General features: G+C 27.8%; 1 protein-coding gene across 2 annotated transcripts; it reads left to right on the forward strand.

Annotated features, from left to right (window-relative positions):
• Nucleotides 1–6,744: 6,744 nt before the first annotated feature.
• LOC113858788 (filament-like plant protein 7) lies at nt 6,745–13,275 on the forward strand. Of its 2 annotated transcripts, none has more exons than XM_027491539.1 (6): nt 6,745–6,973; nt 7,607–7,733; nt 8,137–8,281; nt 8,428–10,996; nt 11,101–11,158; nt 12,306–13,275. In XM_027491539.1, exons 2-6 carry the CDS (start codon nt 7,638–7,640, stop codon nt 12,819–12,821), a joined length of 3,384 nt encoding a protein of 1,127 aa, XP_027347340.1. In that variant the 5' UTR covers nt 6,745–6,973; nt 7,607–7,637; the 3' UTR covers nt 12,822–13,275. The 2 variants fall into 2 exon arrangements, with proteins under 2 accessions (XP_027347340.1, XP_027347341.1); XM_027491540.1 differs by lacking the exon at nt 12,306–13,275 and adding an exon at nt 11,649–11,714.
• The last annotated feature ends 9,829 nt before the right edge of the window (nt 13,276–23,104 follow it).

Raw genomic sequence — 23,104 nt, forward strand, 5'->3', positions numbered from 1 at the left:
TTAATATAAACATTTTTTACTTTGTATTATCAACATAACATGTTATATTAATAAATAATATACAATATTAATACCGTTTTTATTTTATAAAAAATAACTGCTAATATTTTTTATTTTAAATATAAGAAATAAATATTTTTTAGATGCATTCATTATTAATTTTATATTTTTATTTAATGTAAAATTTGTATTGACAAAGTATTACTTTTTATGCATAAAACTAGATATATTTATTTATTGAATATTAACACACCAATTTAACTATTTAACATTATGAATAATTTTAAAAAAAATATAAATTAATAACATAAATATTTTTTATTGATATTAATAAAAAAATAAATACTTATTTTTTATAAATACGACAAAAGGTAATATATACTGTTAATTAACAAGTTTTAGTGCAGTGCATGATTTGTTAATACAGGCCTTCAAATTTTTCACAAACACTATTTTTTAAAAAACAAAGTTGATGCTAAAGAAAGTTATCCTAACACTTAAAAAAAGTGTGTTAATAAATAATTTTTTGTAATGAGAAAACTACTTTTTAAAATTTCTTGATTAATTATTGTATAAAGAATATTAACTTCAATTCGTAGATCTAATTTTAAATAATTAAAAATAATAATCTTTATTAAAAATTATAATATTAAGAATATAAAAGTAATAATAATATTATTTTAATAAAAGCTTGTCAATTGAAATACATAAATCAACGATTAAAAAAATCAATTCTAATATATGGATCACTAAAATTTAACTCGTATTTGTAGCATTTTTCTATGTTTCATACACAAATATTTTTTAATCTTTTTTTCATACATGTATCCTAAACATGTACTCACATAACACAAAGTAGCCCTTTTAAATATCTCGTTAAGATATTCATGTAATACTTGTCTTTTAAGAAATCATTTTTTAAAGTGCAAATAAAAACAGTATGCTTGGTATTGAAATTTGAGTTTACATATTGCACACTATAGTTATCAAAATTAGATTCAACTAGCTGGTTTAATCGGTTGAATTGAAAATCAACCAAAGTAATTAATTTGGCTAGTCTAAATTAAATTTTAGTAAAATAAAAAAAATGGTCAACAATTGATTATAAAAAAAAGTCAGCCAAACTCAAGTAAAAACTGGTATAGAAAGTCCGTTTAAATCGATCAATTCAAATACTATATTTTATTTATTTAATTTGAAAACTCCTAAAATCATTTTTAAAAAAATAAGCAGTCATACATACATATGAATTATTATAATTTTTCATCTTATAAAATATGTAATAAAATTATTTTATGTTAATTTAAAATTTTAATTAATCTAACTTTTATAATTTTATATTATTTTTTACTCTTTATATACATATATATAATTAATTAACCTCAATTTAATGACAATTGAATCAATAACATATGAACAAATACTTTCATTGATTTAATGGTTGAATTTAAAAAGATTGTTGTACCCCACTAAAGAATTTGATTTGTTATCGTGTAAGCAACCAGAGTCATATGATTAAAAAGTACCTTAAATTATGCGATATAAGTAACCCTTTTATCTTAGACATACTGACTTTTACCTAATTAAGGATCGACAACGCTTACAGGTACAGTCCTGCAAGTAGGTACTTGTAAGGCTTGTCTTATTAGTTAGCATAATTGCGTACTTAACATTAGATTATTAGAGAATTTAGTCACCTAAGTACTATGTAAATATGCAGTTCAATCTATGCTTTACTAAGAACTCCTTATCAACACTCTTACTAACCTTCTAGCTTGCAATCTTCGAGCAGCACCTATCGGAAGCTGTGGTAATTCAATAACCAAAGCCAAAACTGAACAGAATTATTATAATTACTGCACATAAACTATTCTGCATTTGTATGATCAGCAATATAATTTGCCCCGAAAGGTCCAAGATTGTAACGTACGCAAAATGAGTAAATGGAGTTGGAGTGGAACTAACATGTCTTGTCAATTGTCGCGGATGGAAGAAATTGGGTCCTACAATCATAAATTTTAATTTTGAGACATATGTGTATGAAATATATTATTATCATTATTATTATTATTACTACATTGATACTTGAAACAAATTAGTCTCTCATTTGAAACAAAAATAAATTAGTGTCTCATTTGTTTTTAAAAGAAGATAATGAGAGTTGGAAACAACCTGGAAACATATACTTTTGATCCTTTGTAGGTGAGCTCCTAACGACCGAATATGAGGCAGATTAGGGTCCACCAATCAACTTTATCAATCAATTATAAGAAAAATCTCCATTATTAATATTAATCAAGTCAAGAATAAGAGAGTTTGGACAAAAGGATGCTAAGAGTAAAGCCCAAGACTGAAGTCACGATTCACGAAGCAATGCATCTTATCCTTAGTAGTTGACTCTTTATGCCCCCCATTAAGAGCCACTCATTTTGTAGTTGTTGATAATCACTTTTCCATTTCACAATGTGACAAGAATATTAAAACCACATTTTCCCAATTAATATGCAAAACTTTGAGTGGATTTATATTCCCCAGCGCACTGCTTAAATTTAATCTTAAAATTAATTTTTATTTTTTTAATGTGTATCTAAATATGTATAGTAAACAATTAATAAATAATAAGTTTTCATATTAAATATTATTAATATATTAAATTTATAATATCAGATATTTTTTAATAAAAAATATTATACTTAAACTTTTATTATTATACAGTGTGTAACTGAGATATTGTTAAGCGCGTGAGGAAAAGGAACAAAGACGTGCGATCTTTGCGTCCGTTTGATGAAAAGTCAGGTGCTGGACCCAACAAGATCCCATCAAACTCATTAACAACGACGCACGTTGCACAGACAAGATGCCTGAGATTCACTGCCAGCATAAAATGGATTGATTTAATTTATGCTTCTCTCGTGATAGATTTTTAAATAATTTTATTATGTGAAACTTTCACATTGTCTTTTTTTAACATTTATGCAAAAAACAAATATAATTTTTATACATATAATATGATTATGTGAAAATCTAACATAAAATCTGTTTTCTTATTACATAAGTTTAAATAAATGATAAAATATAAATTTAAAAAAATCATCATATGAAACAGTTTTGAATAAAATTAATACAAGCCTTAAATGAAAAAAAAATGCCGTTTTAAATAAGCAGATGTATGTCTCAAATAAATTTAAAAAATTAAAGTAACATAATAAAATTTTAATAAATAAAAGTTTCAAACGAATTATAATAATACCATAAATTTTTTAGACACACAAAAGTATAATACACAAGTTGACTAAACTTAGTGTCGCTATAAATTGAGTTTTGTAAGGGAAAAGGTTTCAATTATCTGCCTAAATATTTTTAATAATTAAAGGTGTTATTTTTCTTTTAACTGTGTGATTTATAGGTAGCTTTACTTTCAATTATCTAATGTTGGTCCTCAAACTTTTTAAATGTCACAATTTGATTTTATATTAGTTTTTTATTCAAAATTTAACACAATTTAATGACGTTAGTAACCTTCATTTGAGGTAAAAATATATTTGTTGACCACCTAATTAAAACTCCAATGAAAGTAATTATATGTCATGCGACCTCTCTTTACAATTTTAATTAAATTCTTACCAATATAATTGTAGAAATTCAATTGAGCATGGGAGTTTGGTTGAAGTGTTGTGCTTTATGATCTCTTTAAGAAGGTGAAGTTATTAAATAGGGACCTTATCCTTTGCTTATTGACCTCATTAATTTTATTAGAGACCAAGTGACATTTAAATGATATGTTGAAATTAACGATCGAAAACATTAGAAATGAAACTCTTAACCAAGATGGTGATCAACATTATATATTCTTTGATTAATTGCCTTGACTTATAACACTATCTTTGGGAGATTTTGTAACTACTCTGCATTTGGTGATTAAATTCATGAATATAAATGACACAGTTATCACCGTTAGGGGATACCAAGTTATTGCCAAGAGGTGCTACAAGCATAACTTAAAAATTGCTCAATATTTGTCCCATGTTGAAGCCCATGAAAAACATACCATGACTGGCACCCATCACATTTTAGATCAAAAAAATATAAAATCATTAATAATGATTAATGAATGATTAAAATAGAGTAAAGTAAAGATGAATTATGAAAAAATTTAAATATAATTGATAATTTTTTAAAAATATATTTTATTTTAATTTTTTTTTACTGAAATTTTGTAATTTTTGAAAATTAATTTTTTATCATTTAAATACATGTAATATAATAAGTTAGAATTATTTTACACAAACACAAGATAAGAAGGAAAGAAGATGTTTGATCTAGCCACTAAATTTAGTGATAACCTCATACTTGAGTTGTAAGTAAGGTTAGAAGATGGGATGATCTTTCAACCTTAAAAATAAATAAATAATTAATTTGATTTAAAAATTAATTGTTTTACTGATAATTATAAAAATATCAATTTTTTACAAAAGTCTATATTAAAATAGTAAAAATAAGACTTTATTAATATTTTATAATTAATGTATAAATATTTTAAAAAGTAAAGTAAAAGCAAAGTGATAGCTCACAATGTCTAATTCTCCAAATAGACGAAAATGAATAAAAGAAGGGGAATGGAAAAAATAATTTAAAAAGATATCTTAGAGATAACTTGCTTGATTCAAATATTTGGAGATAAGAGATTTTATTTTAACCTTCTTATCTCTCATTTTCTTCTCCTCTGAATAAATTAAGAATAGAGAAAGAGTTGAAATATAGAAAATATTTTGAGATCAAATTATAATTCCATTTTTAAGAAAATTGAACCATTTTTATTCTATGTAAATTTTATAATATAATATCGTATTATTGGTTGATACATGAAAAATCATGTGAGATCGTATTAAAATTAATCTAAATAATATCAATGTCCTGATGAAAATAAAATATTTGTTTCTTATGCATAACTTTCATTTGATAACAAAAAATATTAGCATAAAAAATAAGTAGATACTATTTCATAGTAAAAAAATTTGAATTCATATAAATTTTTAAGTAGGCTACTTATATTAATATTTTTGTGTAATTCGGTGGACAGTACTGATTGTCTGATTATCTTTTCATTGCATTATTATACATGTTCTAAATCACATATTTACATAATTATTTTATTTCAAATGTAACATGATTATTTTAAATTAATTACAATAAATGAATAATAAGTTAAATATAAAATCGTAATTTTGACAAGATAAATCCAATGAAAAATAATAACAATTATTTCATAAAATAAATAAGAGTGAACTAGAAAAAAATAACTCAAATGTTCTGTGGAATACAGAATTATCTATTTAAACTCTATGAAACAAAATGATAATTTTCAATTTTTATAATAAATTAAAAAAAATGAAATAGCTATCATTAGCATAATGTAACATAAGGTTAGATATTCGTGCTTGCTGTCGATCTATATCTATCTTTTAAAATATTTAAAGAAAATGAATCTATCAACAAAAACTTCCCGAAAAATAAACTATCAACAAAATATTTGAACCATTTCAGCAACTATCAAATTAAACACATAGAATCATAATAAAATAGTTACTTCATTTACACGACGGATTTCACATAATTTTTCGAGAACAATATTTTACCTAATTAAATAATTATTGAACTGATTTAATTATTTAACTATTTAGAATTAACTAACCCACTAAGATTGCATAATAACACAAGAAGTTTATTCATTAAATTAGATTTAAATTCAATTACTCACGTTTGAAGGATGCGTAAGACTTATTTGTAGAATAATACTTTTTTAATAACAAACATCAATATTTTTTAAAATTACTTCAAATCCTTTTATATTATCTACTAATTGTTTAAAGATGAAAGTATCATAGTAATTTTTTTTTAATTTAGCAACTTAATTCATAAAAAAAAATTATTCAACGACACTTTATACTTTGGGAAGAAATTATATCTTTTTTCTCTTACATGTTAACATAAAAAGTTATATAACGTGAAAAGCATAATAAACCTTGAATATATTACAGATATTGCTATACATTTTTTTTAAAATATTAACTTTAGACTTTAGAGCTAAGTATATGTAATTAATAAAAAAATTTATTACAAAATTTTATTATATTTTATAATTTTAATGTATAAATATATTTTTTTAGTAAAAATTATTTTTATACTTAAATTTTGAAAAATAAGAAGTGAAGTTAATAGAATTTTAATTTAATTTTTTTTTCTCCTCAAATATGTTCAATATAACTAATGATTAATAAATAAAAGCATTACAAAATTACGTTTAATATTTTCTGAATACGAGAATTATTTAAAATATAAATTTAATCATTAAAATTATTGATGCTATTTATTTGTGTCTGGTAAATTAGTTACAGGACAAGATCCTCTTACAACACGTGTATCTGCAATTTCTCGTATTTCTTTCCTTCTAAAAAACTCACCCCGTCCTCAATTCCCGTGTTATGCAGATCCAATAAAAGCACCAAGCCGACACTTTTCTCTCTCTTCCCTTTTTCTCTCTCTTATTTTTCGAGTTCTCAAGCACATATCTTACTCTGTCATTTTCTCTTGACTCCTACACTTCACTTTCCCATCTTTTTACTTTATTTTTCTCGCTCACCAAACACACTCTCTCACTCTACAAAGAAAGCTGAGCTGGTTGTGGTTGTTGGGATGGCCTCACACAGTCTCACTCATTCCCTTCCAACACTCTCCGCGGGTGAAAGATCAAACATCATATGCACATCCATGTTAACACTTGATGTCTGAACCTTTAACCTCACCTCTCACTTCCTTCTTATTTCCACATTTCTTCATTCACCCTTCTATGCTCCAAACTTTTCTTCTTTGCTCAACTCAAATTTTTTCAACACAGCATTTCACCTTACTTATTGTCCTTTTGACCTCTCCAATGATCCATGCACAACCACCACTTCAAACTCCATTCATAGAGGTGAGAAACCATATACACACCCTTGACCTTTCTTAGACATTATAATAATAATTATTATTATTAGTTCCCACAAAATGACTTTGCATAGCCTCTGTTGACTGTTTTTATCCGTTTAAATTTAAATGGGAAAAGGGGGAAATAAAGCATTTTTCTCGTTATTTTCAGTTGCATGCGAATTATTTGTCGGCTGAAACGCAGGTTTATGTTTTGTCATGTTTTAATAAATAGAAAATTGAGATTTCTTTCTTTATTTATTTTGGAATGTAAGAATTTGTATTTTGTGATGGTAAGTTTCTGGTTGAACAGCGTGAGTACATAACAGGGTCATTTTTTTTTTAGGCTAATAGTAGTTTCCTTGTGATCATTGTTGTATCATCTGCAATTATAATGTAACAATATATTCACATGGCTAGTTTATTTTCTTGAGGGGCTATTCCTGATATGTAGTGTCTCTCAATGAAATCATACTGCTATTGAAAATAACAGTAATGTTAAGAATTTCGGGTTATTTGAGCAGTGCATGTGCGAAATGATATCATTTTTGTTATGTTGGTTCAGTTTTATGATGAACTTGTCCTTTGAGTTAGATTTACAGTACCACGCTCCCCTTCAACTGGCCTTGACTCCATGCAGGTTCTTCTCTGTTATAAGCCTTCTTAGAATCATGGATCAAAAAACGTGGCTTTGGAGGAAAAAATCATCAGAAAAGACAATTGTAGCAACTGACAATATCAATCTCCCTTCAAAAGAAAATGAAGAGGTAGTATAATTGTTTTTAGCATCAATTATCGAATTCTGATCACTAAATAATTTCTAATGTCACAGTTATCATGGAATATGCCTTGATTAAGCTGGCTGCTTGTAACCTTACTTTTCCTCATTTACCTTACTCCTATTCAAGAGTATTAATTTGTTTTGGTAATGAAGAGTATTAATTTTGTACTTAAATAATATCATTTTATTTCTTATTATTTATAAGAGTGGTCACTTACAAATTTATTTTCCTGGGCCTTTTGTTCTGAATTATTATGATTTTAATGTGGACCATGTAATTCTGGTTTTATCTATGCACCAGATTTCCAGAACTATTTGAAATTTTGTTTTGCTTTATTAATTGATAAAAATAACTGGTATTTTGTCTTGTTTTACATTCTCTATTTTAGGTACAGGCACTTGCAGCTGATAAAGAAGAATTGGAGAAAGACTTGAGAAGATTAAATGATAAGCTTACTTTGTCAGTTTCTGACTGTACAGCTAAAGATGAGCTAGTAAAGAAACAGACAAAGGTTGCGCAAGAAGCAGTGACAGGTAACATTCATGCATTTCTTTCTGTGTTGATTTATCCTTTCCCCTCCCCTTGTAACTTGGGACATTAAAACATGTAAATTACCACTTATTAGTAAAGTAATTTTAGAGTAACTTAACCAATCTCTGATAAGTTCTTGATTTTGAAGGCTTGAAAAGGGCAGAAGCTGAAGTGTTGTCTATGAAACAAGATCTGGATGAAGCTTTACAGCAGCGAAAAGTTTATGAAGAAAGAGTGGCCCATTTGGATGGAGCTCTCAAGGAATGTATGCAGCAGTTACGATTTGTTCGAGAAGAACAAGGGCAAAGGATTCATGATGCTGTGATGAAGGCTTCAAAAGAATTTGAAAAAGAGCGTATAGTTTTGGAGGAGCAGTTATCTGAGATGAGTAAAAGGCTTATCAAAGCTGAGAGTGAAAATTCTCATCTTAATAAATCAATTCTCGCAAGAGAAAATTTGATTGAAGATCTGAAAATAAAATTGAGTCAAGCTGAGGCAGATCATAGTGCACTGGTGATTAGATTAGAGTCCACTGAGAAAGATAATGCCTCTCTGAAGTATGAGGTTCGTGTGCTTGAAAAGGAACTTGATATCCGAAATGAGGAGAGGGAATTTAATCGTCGGACAGCTGATGCTTCTCACAAGCAGCACTTAGAGAGCATTAAAAAAATTTCCAAGTTAGAATCAGAATGTCAGAGGCTGCGCCTTCTGGTTCGGAAAAGGTTACCAGGTCCAGCTGCCCTGGCAAAAATGAAAAATGAAGTCGAAATGTTAGGACGGGATTCATTTGAAATGAGGAGGAACAAATTGAACTCAACCAGTTTACTGATTGAGTCTTCAGTTGACAGTTCTCCTGAGACTCCCAGTAGAAGAATCAATACTTTGACGGAGCAACTATGTGCTGTGGAAGAAGAAAACAAGACTTTAAAAGAATCCCTAAATAGGAAAATGAATGAGCTCCAATTCTCAAGAGTAATGCTTTCTCGCACAGCTTCCAAACTTTTGCAACTTGAGTCACAGATTGAAGCATCATCTAAGGGTCAGGTAACTGTGGAGCAGCCTAGAAGTAACCTCACATCATGTGAGTTTCCTTTGGCATCGATGTCGGATGTTGGCAGTGATGACAAGGCTAGCTGTACTGAATCCTGGGCTTCTGCATTGATTTCAGAATTGGAGCACTTCAGAAGCGGAAAACAGAAGGAATCATTGTCATGTCAAAGCATTGGAGCTTCAGACATAAATCTTATGGATGACTTTGTTGAAATGGAAAAGTTAGCAGTGGTCTCTGTTGAAAAAGCCCCTGAAATATCTCGTGCTTCTTTAAAAGCGGTTCATGAGATTAATGGCTTCTCAGAGACTGGGACAAATGAGGCTACCCCTGAAACAGTAGGTAAGGAGATTGTTCCAGTGTCTGATTACCTTGCGACTGGGACAAATGAGACTAGCCCTCACGTAGTAGGTAAGGAGATCATTCCAGTGTCTGATCACATTTCAGACCTCTCAAAGGAGAATGAGAAAACCTGTTCCATTGACATATTTAAGGACAATATTCCCAGTTGGCTTCAGGATGTAGTAAAATTGGTCTTGGAACAAAATTGTGTCACTCACAAAAACCCTGATGATGCACTTGAGGATATTAAAGTAGCTTTGAGGCATGTGAATAATCCTGATCTGTGCGACTTTGATCCTAAAAAAGGCTCTGGTCTTATTGATGCATCTCATCCTCCCCAGTGTCTTCACTCCATCTCATGGAATGCTTCAGATAATTCTTTGATGGTAGATCCATCTGGTGATGTTAATAATGCTGATGTCTCGCCAATAAAGAGAACCAAACCACAATCTCAGATAGATCTAAGTAAATCAATTGGCAAGATAATTGAGATTATTGAAAGAATCAGCCTGCCAACTGTGGAATGTGATAGTTCAGATCCATTGTGCAAAAGAGATGAGGATATCCTTTCATACAAGAATCTAGGAGTGCCAACAGGCTACATGGTCCGGGTTTTCCAGTGGAAAACATCTGAACTCAGTAATGTTTTACAGCAATTTCTACATGTGTGTTATGACTTACTGAATGGCAAGGCTGATTATGAAAATTTTGCCAAAGAACTGACAGTAGCTTTAGATTGGATTATGAATCACTGCTTTTCACTTCAGGATGTTTCTAGTATGAAGGATGCCATCAAGAAACAATTTGATTGGGATGAGACCCGGAGTGAGAATGAGATGATAATTCATTTTGCAGAGGAAGATAAATTGCATCCTCCCAAAGAACAGTTGCCGTCTTTGCCTCAAGTAACTACTTTGGATGGTCATGATCTTCAGACTGGGGAAATATATCCTGATGAGAAAGAAGAAATTAAAAATATTATAGATAAATTGATCAGTGCTGAATCTCAAAAGGAAGTTGTGGAAGAGAGGCTTCAATCAGCTACTGATAGGATTCAGTCCTTAATGAATCGTGTTCAGGAATCAGAGAAAACCATTGATAGCTTGAGATTAGAGATACAATCGTTAAAGGAATCCAATGGAAAACTTGAGAATCAAATAACAAATCAGAAACTAATGAATTCAAATCTTGACGTGCAGCATACAGAAACAGAATTAAAAGAGGCTCACCACAAGGTTTTGGCTTTAGAAGCGGAACTGGAGAATAAGAACTGCTGTTGTGAAGAATTAGAGGCCAAATGTCTTGAGTTGCAGCTCCAGGTTGAAAGGTATGAATCATCCTGACATATTTGTTTCTGTTCAATATGCATTTTGAACATTTAGCTTTTCATTTCTAATTGGAGATTGTTATATATCAAATGAATGTTCTCAGATTGTCAAAGGAGTGCTCAAACCATGATATGAACCAGAAAGATAAGCCACTGCGTACTGTAAGTTCATCTCATTCTATTTCTTTATCTCATTGATTCATAGCAAGTGTACTAGTTCCTATGTGACATTCTGGAATATTTAATCAAGATGAAGCATGATTCCTCTAAAACCAAAGTTAGCACTTAATAATATTTGGATTTATATGAGGTTGACTTGCCTTTTAACTTACGAATTGGAAGTGGTGTTGATATTGTTGTGTCATGATATATTTCCTGCTGGCTAAAGATAATTGAAAGTGTAAGCATATCCATGGTGTTCGCACTTGACATAACTTTGTGTTTTTCTCTTCCCATTAATTTGAATAAGAATAGAATATGAACTTGTGAGAAAGATGTGTTTCTGCTTTGATGAGGAAAAAATTTGGTATTTGCTTGTACACTATCAATAGTTTCCAATTTGAAAGGAGACAAAACGGGCAGGGCATATCTAATGAAAGAAATAGTCTTATTTAAATTTTCCATCTTTGATATCATTTGCTATTATCAACAGGGTCTTCATAATTTCTGTATCTTTTAGTATAAAGTGAACTCCTCTACTATACCCTACATGAGACACTGTTTGATATGTGACTAGTGGGAGGACACCAACCTGTTTTTTTTCCAATCAATTTGTAAATGGTGCAGAATGATGTTGGTAAGTAAAGAGAAGATTTGTTCTCTTATAATCTATATTCGCCTCTAGAATTCATTTCTAGAGTTAATCTGCATATATTTTTCTGTAGATTAGGCAACAGCCGGCTCCATATTTAACAAAAGTAGTGCATCTTGGCATACTATGTGCTCTTGTTCTTAGACCAGCCAATGAAACCCAGGCATAGCACTATGTCAATATTTTGCTACTACATACATGAAGTAGTGATTTGAAATTGATTAACTGTCGGTTTCTTTAGGAAACTATTCAAACAGAGTTCTGTAAAGCTTTATAAATGGTCCAGATGAATGAAATAAAACTCCATTGGAATAGTAGACAAATTTAGGAAAGAAAAGAAAAAAGGAACTACCTACCTGGTGTATGATTTAGTAAGTATTAGCTTTGAATTTGACAATACTTATACTGTGTATTATGAGTTGATAACACACCTGTGCAAATTCATTTCTGTTGCGCCTGTGTTGGTATTGAGTGGAGGAGTGTTGATCAATCCTGCAGGACTGGGAGATAACAGTTGCTTCAGAAAAGTTGGCGGAGTGTCAAGAAACCATCCTCAACCTTGGGAAGCAGTTGAGAGCAATGGCTGCACCAAAGGATGCATCCCTTTTTGACAATGTCATTGCCGCCCAACGTAATACACTTACCAACGTTGCCACTGCCACTGACACCACTACTCCCACTTTGACTGTGGATCCAAGTCCTACCAAACCAAATATTGTGAGAACGAAGAATCGATCTCTACTCGATCAGATGCTGGCCGAAGATGATACTAAAGCCAAGGTTCCCAAAGCAAGTGATGACAACTGCAATCCCACCATAATTCCAGGCATTATAGAACCCCTGGAAAAAATTCTACTTCTGAACGGAGTTAAAAACCAGGATGATAGTACTACTGATAACTCTTTGGCCATTGTACCTTCTAAGAAATCGGGAAGTGGAAGCTTGTGGAAGAAGTTATTATGGAAAAAGAAGAAAAGTGCCAACATGAAAACGCCCCTCTATTTGAACACTTGAAATGCTCATATACCTAGTAGATTGTAGTCTTGTTCAGTACAGTACTTGCCCAAAAGAAGGAAATTATATTTCTTTTCTATGTTTTTGTTGAAGGGAGTTGATTGGTTGTAGTGTGTTTAGCTCATCAATATACGCCTGAAAACTAACAACAGAAAGTTCATCTTATGAAAGAAAGGCACCCACCCTTGTTTTTAGGGACATGCAAGTTACTATGGTGTTCAAACAGTGAGATCTCAGAAATCCCTTTAAATGATCATTACAAGTTTTGTGACCTCATACTCAATCGTGTAATTGTTGTAAAAAGCATTATTAGTGACATCTTGCATAATGCTATTCTGAATAGCTCAAAAATCATGGATGATTTACAATGTGATCTAAGCTTTGGGGCTTTCACGATTCTGTGTAATGGCCAATGCTCGACCCCAACATAAACCAAAATGTTACTTTTGGGGGGAAATGAGTTTCTATTCTCCGCTTTGACCTGTGTGATGTTATTGGATTGGAAAATATTTGGTAGATAGATACATTGCATTCAAAGAGAGATTAGAAATTGGGAGATAAGAATGGAAGAGAAAGAGGTGAATCAGTCGAAGGATTGAAAGATGAAAATTGAAAAAGTAAATGATTGAATTGAAAGAATTTGATAAAATTAGTTATTGAACTAGCTAATATATATATAAAATGACAAATAAGGATTGATTTTTAGTTTAAAATTTAATAATTTATATTTTTAGATAGTTATAAAATTATAATTTTACACTTGTTTTAAAATATTTTTGTTAAATAAAATAAGTTAATATGAATTCATTTATATTATTATTTTGATAACTTTTTGTTGCAAAAAAAATAACATTTAATTATTTAGTTATATTTTAATAAGATTGATGGATGAAAAAGGTTTAGAAAAGTTGAACGTGAAAAAGAAAAGTAGAAATAGTAAGGTTTTAAAAATCGAAAGGGAAAATGAAAAATTATTAAAAAATAATAGAAAAAAATCATTTTTAACTAGTTGCTAAAAATTGGAGTTAAAAAAAAAACTAATTAGAGTAATCACTAGTAATTATACATTTTAATTCCTTTATCAAATAAATTAATTTTTGTTAAACAAACTTTTTAACTATTGAAATAAACCTTTTAGCTAAAAGGTCTTGTCACAAACATTCAAAATAGAAGATTATAACTTCTAAAGGTTAGTTTTTTTTTTTTTTTTAAATATTTAGGTAGCATTTAACTTATAACTACTAATAATTTAATTTTATTTTTCTTCTTATTTTTTTTAAAAATATTACATATAGATTTAAACTTTAAATTTCTCTCCTAGTTTATTTTTAATATAATTAATATAACATTAGTTGTTCTTTTTAATAATTTAATAAATTTTAGAGAAAATATGAGTGTTAAATGTGTGTGTAAAGGTCATAGTCACAAACACTCAAAATAGAGATATTATTTGTATGTGTGTAGCTAATAGATCAATTCTTCAATCAATCTTAGCATAGGTTACTAATTATTAAATTTAAATTCTATTTTAACTTTTAATGATGAGGAATTTTATAGCTTTTTAAGAGAAATATTTAACTAGGACTAGGAACACTTAAATTAAAAAAGAAAATTAGGGTTTCTAAACTTTGCCTTTGAAACCTAACAATTGGGGCAAAATTGGGACAAAATTAAAGTGATCAAAGAAAACAAAAATTGAACCAAGAACAAGAAAATGAAGTTGTACATGTATTAAGAAGAAAAGGTTATAACTTGCACTACAAGAGTCAATATTTAATGTTTAAAAAATGATGAGAAAACTTATATTTTGAATCATAACTTAAGTACAAGAATAATTGAAAATAGCTTTGTGAAACATAAGATATGGTTTAAGCGATAAGTATGTATTTTGATATGCTTTTGTAACATATTTTTATGTACTTAATATTTATTTGAATGAGTTTTATACTGATTATTTCATTGATCATCATAGTTTAGCATGTTAAAAGCTCTAATGAATTATTGAAGTATTATGAGTATGAATTGATAGAAAATAGGACAAACACGCCCATATTTTAGCAGTCAACACGCTCATACTTTGAAGCATATGCACGACTGTGCATATTCGTGTGCACAGTTATGCTTCTTGTTCAGATAATTGAATTTTAAGATATATTAGGGTTTTGGAACCCTATATATAAAAGAGAGATGTCAATGAAAAGATTACCTTGGTTTTTGGCCAGTTAACATTTTTGGAGCTTTGGGAACGTGTCTTGAGATTAAGAACTCATTTAATCTTTTTTTTTATTGGAGACTCCTTTAGTTTATGTTTACTTCTTAAATGACTATAGATTGGTTTATTATTGTTTTCATTTTCTATTACATTATATCAAACTAAATTTATTAATTAGAGCTATGATAAATCATTTGCATGACTTTATGTAATCTTTATTTCGATAATAATTTCAGTTTCTTTTCTTGATCGGTGTTTATCTTATTATGCTATATTTGTATGTTCAAAATTGACAATTCTCAAACATAACATAATTAATTATATTGTAAAAAATTGTATCACATATAATTAATAGATCTATATGATAAAACTAGACAAAGAATTAAGTGAATCAAATTTAATTTTTCTCTTTCAATTATTATTAAATTAACAAGTTCATAGACTTTTTATGTTATCTCTTTCTTTTGCCTTACATGATCATTAGAGGTAATAGCTTAAAAAAAAGGTTGTTAACCTTGCATGATCATTAAGTATTAATAAATTTAGTATAAGTGATTGACAATCATAAGAAAATTAAAATTAAAAATTAATCTAAAGTGAACATAGAGAAGTGTAAAAGTGTCATAGATTGCATTGTTTTATTTCTTTTTAATTACTTTTAAATCTGAATCCTTCTTTATTTCATTTCATTTCATTGTGCATCCTTTTAGTTCAAACAATTAAATTAAGATATTATTGATGTTTGAGAACAATTCTTATGAGCCAATATTTTAGAAATTTATTTTAAAACTCTATTACTTTTTGATGGGTACATTTTTTCATGAACACTAAGCCACTTGGAACTAAAGTTTGATTCCTACAAAAATTGCACATTTTGGACTTTATTCCTATAAAATATTTTGTTAGCATATAAATCCTACTTTTTCATAAACTATTATTTTTAATTCCTAGAGCTGATGTGATTCAACTATAAGCTAACACTTGACAATATCTAAAAGGGGATACACAAGCACCTTAGAGTCTCATTCCCTTCTCCATTCCCTGTCATTTTTGTCCACAACATCATAAGGTACAAGAGAAAGGATATATATATATTTTAATGTTTTGGTAGTTTTCTTAACTAGGAATGGAGTCCTATGTTAGGACCTCCTTCTAAGTGGTTGTAAGAGAATTAAAATCATGATTTTGGAAATGTTTTGAATCAATTTTATCTCCATGATATTGCATGTTCATGGCTAGCTGGTTGGTTGATTTAAAATATTACTTTGAATGCATCACTTGTTTTCATGTACAATAGTAAGGTTATTTTGGTAGCTTTTGATGATGTGCATGATATTCTTGTTGGGTGAATGACTAAAACTACATATAAGAGTGTAAGGAATGCACCTTTGGTATAAAAAATGTTTAGTCGAATGAAATTAGTGATTGGAGGAAAATTATAGTAATAAGACTTAGAAAGATGCTAAAAACAACATGTTATCCAAATTTTTACTAAATTAAACTTGAGTGACGTGAAAAGATACCTTATAAATGAACTAAGATATTATGTCCTCTGAAGTTACACGCTAATTTTTGGAAAGAAAATGTATTTTGAAGGTAAAACATGTAAGAATGTTATCACTTCCTTTAAAATATATGATAATGGTTTATAACTAAGTTTTATGTAAAAAGCATCTAATTTTTAATTTTATGATAACATAAATACGATTATGTATGGCTTAATATGTGGTATAATTTTGAAGTCATAAGAGGAAGTCTTGCCTAAAATTAAGATGTGGCAAATTGAATGTACATATAAATATCTATTGCATTTTCTTAAAAAATTAACAAGAAAAATAAAATATTCCTTGAGTGTTTCATGGTGGGAGAAAATAAAGTTTGAGAGAAAATTTCATGGGTGTAATTTTGAGTTTAAACATTGAAGATTTTGGGTATACTATTTAGTACTATTACTATTGTAGTAGGAAAAAATATCACTAGAATCTTTTGTATTTTCATTATTATTTAGTAGAGAAAATTATTTATTCATTCTTCACAATTATTTTGAGTATGCTTCCACTCACATCTATTAATTTGTTCACACACTTGGAGTGTATTTAACTTTGATTTCTTAACAAATGGTATTAGAGTCACATGCTTCAAAATGTCAATACTAAAATTTGAAGTGGAGAAATTTAATGGATTAAATGATTTTAGCTTATAGAAGTTGAAGCTGCAGGCATTGTCAGACCAACAAGGTCTAACAAAGACATTGACAAGTTATCAAAAATATTGTCTTATAATGAAAAGGAAGAGTTAATAATCAAAACACAGAGTAGAATTCAATTAACACTAGAAGATAATGTGTTGCAAAAAGTTATAAAGAGAAGATTGCATATTCGCTATGGAAGACATTAGAAGAAAAATATTATGTGAAAACGTTGTTAAACTAACTCTACCAAAGAAAGAGATTGTACATGTTTGAGTATTTTGAGAAAAAAAAAACCAGTCAAAAAGAACACATTGATGACTTTAATTAGATTATTACTTATGTGCAAGTGACTAGAATAACAATTGAAGATATTAATCAAACTATGATCTTATTAACTTCATTACCTTCGTCTTATGATAATTTATATGATACATAGGTCTTCCATTACAATCAAAGTTGTCAAAGAGGCTTTGATGATGAAGGAACAGAAAAAATTAACATATGGATTTAGTGTTGATAATCCTGCAAATAGGTTATTTGTGATTATAGGGTGTAGGCCAGAATGAGGATCATAAAGTAAAAGGAAGAATAGATTCAAATCTAAAAGTCATCCATCTCTAAAGTGTTTTCATTGTCACTAGACATAACATATTCAAAGAAATTGCCCTGAAAGAAGAAAATCAAGAAACTCTGCCAACATAACATTGAAAGTTTTGAAGATAGTAATGTTGACAAATATTCGGATACCAATACCAGAGTTAAAATAATTAGAACATAAAGAAGTGTAATAGGTAAAAAAAAAGTCTTAGACTTATCTCATTCGATTTCTCTTATGCATTGCATTATTGTTCTCTTTAATTAATTATTAACATCAAGTCTTGTTTTTAATCCATCACACTCCCTTTGCGTTTTAAACAATTGAATCAAGGTATTCTTGATACTTGAAAATAATCTCTGTAGGACGATAACTTAAGAACTCTTTTTGAAAACTCTTTTATTACTTTTCGACGGGTACATTTGTCTACGAATAATAGTGCCTAAAGGTGTGAAACTTATTGGTTGTAAATGGATATTTAAAATCAAGAAAGATTTAAAAGGTAATATCGAGAGATATAAAGCTAATTTAGTTGTCAAAGGCTTCACTCGAAAAAAACCCATTGATTACAAAAAAACTCTTTCATCAATTTTTTCAAATGATTCTTTTAGAATAATAATGGCATTGACAACTTATTATGATTTAGAGTTCCATCAGATGGATGATAAGACTGCATTTCTAAATGGTGACATTGAAGAAACGACCTATATGATGTAACTAAAATTTTGTGTCTGGTGACTCAAAATCTATGGTATGCAAACTAAAGAAATCTATCTATGGTCTCAAACAAGTTTTTCGTTAATGGTATTACAAGTTTCATCAAGTTGTTACCTCATATGATTTTGAAGCAAATAAAGTTGATGAGTTTATTTATTATAAGTTCAGTGGAAGTAAACATATGTTCTTAGTATTATATGTCGATGATATACTGCTTGTTAGCAATGATATAGACTTATTGCATGAAACCAAAAGATTTTTGATAAAGAATTTTAAAATGAAAGATCTTGGTGAAGCCTCTTTTGTATTAGGTATTAAAATATGAAGAGATCATTTTCATGGTATCCTAAGGTTATCACAAGAGAGCTATATCAAAAAAATTTAGGATAAATTCAGCATGAAAGATAGTAAACCAGGAGACACCTCGAAAGAAATGAGATGCAAAAGATTTCATATGCTTCAGCTGTGGGAAGTCCAATGTATGCTTAAATTTGCACTCGACTTGATATAAGATTTATAATAGGAATTTTGGGCAGATACTTAAGCAATTTTGGGATGCAGCATTGGAAGGCAATAAAGCATGTAATGCGCTATTTGAAGAGAACAAAAGAGTACATGCTCACTTATTAGAAGTTTGACAGTTTAGAGATCATTGAATACTCTGACTCTAATTTTGCTGGATGTCAAGACAGTAAATGGCATCACATCTAGATACATGTTTATGTTGGCTAGAGGAACTATCTCTTAGAAGTTTGTTAAACAAACTATTATAACTTCTTCAACCATGACCGCATATAGTTCATTACTTGTTTTGAGGTGTCCAACCATAGGATATGGCTATGAAATTTTGTTACTAATTTACGTGTGATTGATGACATTGAAAGACCATTAAAAATCTATTGTGACAATAACTCATCATTTCTTTATTGAAATAACAATAGCAGTACAACTAAATCAAAATTCATTGATATCAAGTATCTAGTTGTTAAGGAGAGAGTTCAAAATAAGCAAATTTCAATAAAACATATAGGAACTAACTTTATGCTAGTTGATCTCTTACTAAGGGTTTAGTGCCTATTTTTATGAGCATATTACCCATATGGGTGTAATTCCTAATAATGCCTTAGTTTAAGTGGAAATCTCATTTATACTATATGTTATATTTTTTCTTCGCATCTTCTAAAGAATAAAGTTGGTGTTTATCATTATGCTTTTGCTTATTTTTTTGCAATAATTATATTGCATTTTGGATTGATCTCTATAAAGACTAAAGTTTGGACCAGTTGGAAATAGACATAACTAAGATCACATTGCTTGTAATTTTCATGTCACTTATCCATATTTAATCTATGTCATTGAGTACATACAATTGTGGTGATCATTATGGTTTAGTTACATCGGGTTATGATAAAAGCTGCAGTGGTTCCCTATTGTTGTATCAAATGGACTAGATTGTTTAAGAGGAGTCTAAAAGTGAATAGCATACAGTTGCGCGCGTAAAAATTTTGTGATATAAATGTTTAAATGAATATGAAGCTCAAGTGGAAGATTGTTATAAATTTTATTTCTAATAATTAATATAGGCAATATATATTATTTATAGTATTTATATTAGCTATTTATATTTTGTTAGACTCAATAAAAGTGATCTAATTTTAGTGAGCCTTTAGACTACTGATTTAAAACAATTAATATGAACTCGATAAGTGGAGACTAGATTTGACCTGTTTGGGGTTGATGAGAATCCTAATAAATTTAAAATCACAAGATTAGTCATGGTCCCCAATATACCAAAATAAGAAATATCTTGTCTTATTAAAGAATTTGGTAATTTTAACTGAAAAAGATCATTACACCAAAATACTAAACCTTTGATCAACATTAATGGATCAAGGTATTTTTAAAATTTTCTATCTCTATTTGATAATATGACATAATAGTTTTTAAGTTTTATTTGAAATTTTGTATAGTTTAAAAAAAAAATTATAACATTTTGAGCATGCAAGCTTATACAACATTTATATAATATTTATATATAAATTTTGAGTATGTAAAGTTGATTGTATTTGCTTATAACGCGTGTTGTGTAGTAATAATTTTATATTTTAACATCTTTTAATTTTTATGTGTTATTGAACTTCTTAATAAATGAGGTTTTGAGAAAAATTAATAGTAATATTATCTAAAAAAATTTAAATTTTATTTATTAATTATTATACGAAACCCAATATTATACATTATTTTACTTGTTTTTATAATTTAAGAAACTTTTTTTAATACTATAAATTCTAAAATAAAATTATTATATACATCCTAGAAGTTACTCTACATTTTTATTTACTTGTTTTTCTTTTAATTGAAAGTTCATAAAAAATCAATAACTTACATTTTTAATCAAACTTATCCCTGGAGTATAACATTGTAATTCATTTATGAGATAGATTAAGTTAAAAACTTTTCTCATTTTTGATAATAACTTGACTCAATTATGAAAATTGGGTTTGATTTGAGTAATCAATCTATATTTAAAATAAAAAAAATATGATACTCAAATTTAATAATTATCAAAATAAATAAAAAAATTATCAATTTTTACCCAAAATTTTTAATTTAAATAACAAATTATTCATATAGAATTGTTTTTAAACATATAATAATATTAAAAACACACATCAACATATTATCAACTAAATATTATATAATTTTATAGTATTTTTTTTATACAGATTTAACTCAAATTCATCAAGTTAAAGGAAGAGAGTTTTATACCCAACTTAAAAATAAGCAAGTTTATTATTTTAAAAATTAATTTTACTTAATTATTTGAATGAACATATTTTTTATTTGATTTAGACTGGGCTAGTTTGATATAATTGACTCATAATTACTTTTACAATTTGCACTATATTTTGTAATTTCTTTTCATTTATTTTGTTTGATCTCTTTCTGAAGTAGTTGAAAATAAAAAGATAATAAAAATTTATTTAAAAACTATATTTGGAAGGATAAAAAAATGCACTTCATTAAGAGAGGGGAAAACCAAGTTATACTGAAACATTGTCCACATCTCTGTATTTGTTAAGTGGTGACATTCCTGGACATAGTGAATTCAATTAATAATATTCTAATTGACTTTTGAATGATTATGATAGTTAAAATTGTTTTTTTTTTTTTAGAAATAGATTGATACCCTCTAAATAATTACTCCTACAAATTACATATTTAAAATCGTAAAATCAAGTACGATATAATCTTCATTCTAGATCTATCATATTTTACTGATGCCTACAAAATGAAAAAAATTGAAAACTCATTTTTATGTTGAATTCTACTCAATTTATTTAATCTATTAGTTTTCTCTATTTTCAAATGTTAAAATATAAAAAATGACATATTTATTTAATATCTCCATTTTTTTTTTGCTTTATTCATACTTTTGTCACCTTTAATTTTTAATTTTAGTATCAATTTCTTTTATATATAACTTAGGTGTCATTAATTATTTATTTAGTATTTATGAAAATAAAAAAGAAAAATATGAAGAAAAAATTAACTCTAAACATGATTTTCATTTAATTTAGCTTATTGAAGAAAATTTTGAAAAGAAAACTTGCGACACTCGCAAAAATATTATTCTTTTTTTTTTCACTAAAAAAGAAAGAGATAGAAAACAAAATTTGCCTTTTACTTCTTTCCAAGATTACTCATAATATAAAATATATATTAATACTTTTTCCTTTTTATTTTCTTTTTTAATTGAATAATAAAAAAATATTTTTAGTTTTTTCTTTTCATTCTTTCATATTTCTTTCACACATATTAAGGTTTTCATGGCACAAGAAAAACAATTTAAATACACTTAAATTATATTAAAATTTATTCAAGGTGTTTTTGTTCAGAAGAGTAAATATTATTTCTATAAAAATTAGTTAAAAATAACCAATTTGATTGACCGTACTCTAAACCAATTCAACCACCAATCCGAAACAATTTGAAAAATTAAAAGAATAAAATATCGAATAAGAACCAATCAAATAGGTGATAAATTAGTCAAAATTGAAAAAAATCATCTTATGTGTATAGGGTGATTTTTAGTTTTAAGTTAAAAGAATTTAAATAACTAAATAAATATTTAATTTTATGAATTTGATTTTAAATTTTTATAGTTTTACTTTTCAAAATTTAATATTAAATTTTAAATCTAAAACATATAAATTATTTAGTTTTATTTATTGGAATTGCCTAATAATAGTAGCAATAACCATAGTAATTAAAAATCAAAAAATAACAAAGACACCATCAATGATGATATTAATAGTGATAACAATAATAATGATGATTGTAATTTTTTTTTATTGTTGAGATTATCTATGGTGATAAGTAGTACAATAATAATCATAATGATAATAATAATATCATAGACAACAATGGTCATAGTGACGATAATAATGCTAAGTTGTTAAAGTGATCAAGAATAAAAATAATTAAAATTGTGATAATATATAATAATAGCTACAATGGTAGTAATAATGATGATAAAACAATTAATGGTCATAAAAATTATTACA

The sequence above is a fragment of the Abrus precatorius genome, unplaced genomic scaffold (assembly GCF_003935025.1).
Source record: "Abrus precatorius isolate BTA unplaced genomic scaffold, Abrus_2018 Scaffold2, whole genome shotgun sequence".
Classification (NCBI taxonomy): Eukaryota; Viridiplantae; Streptophyta; class Magnoliopsida; order Fabales; family Fabaceae; genus Abrus; species Abrus precatorius.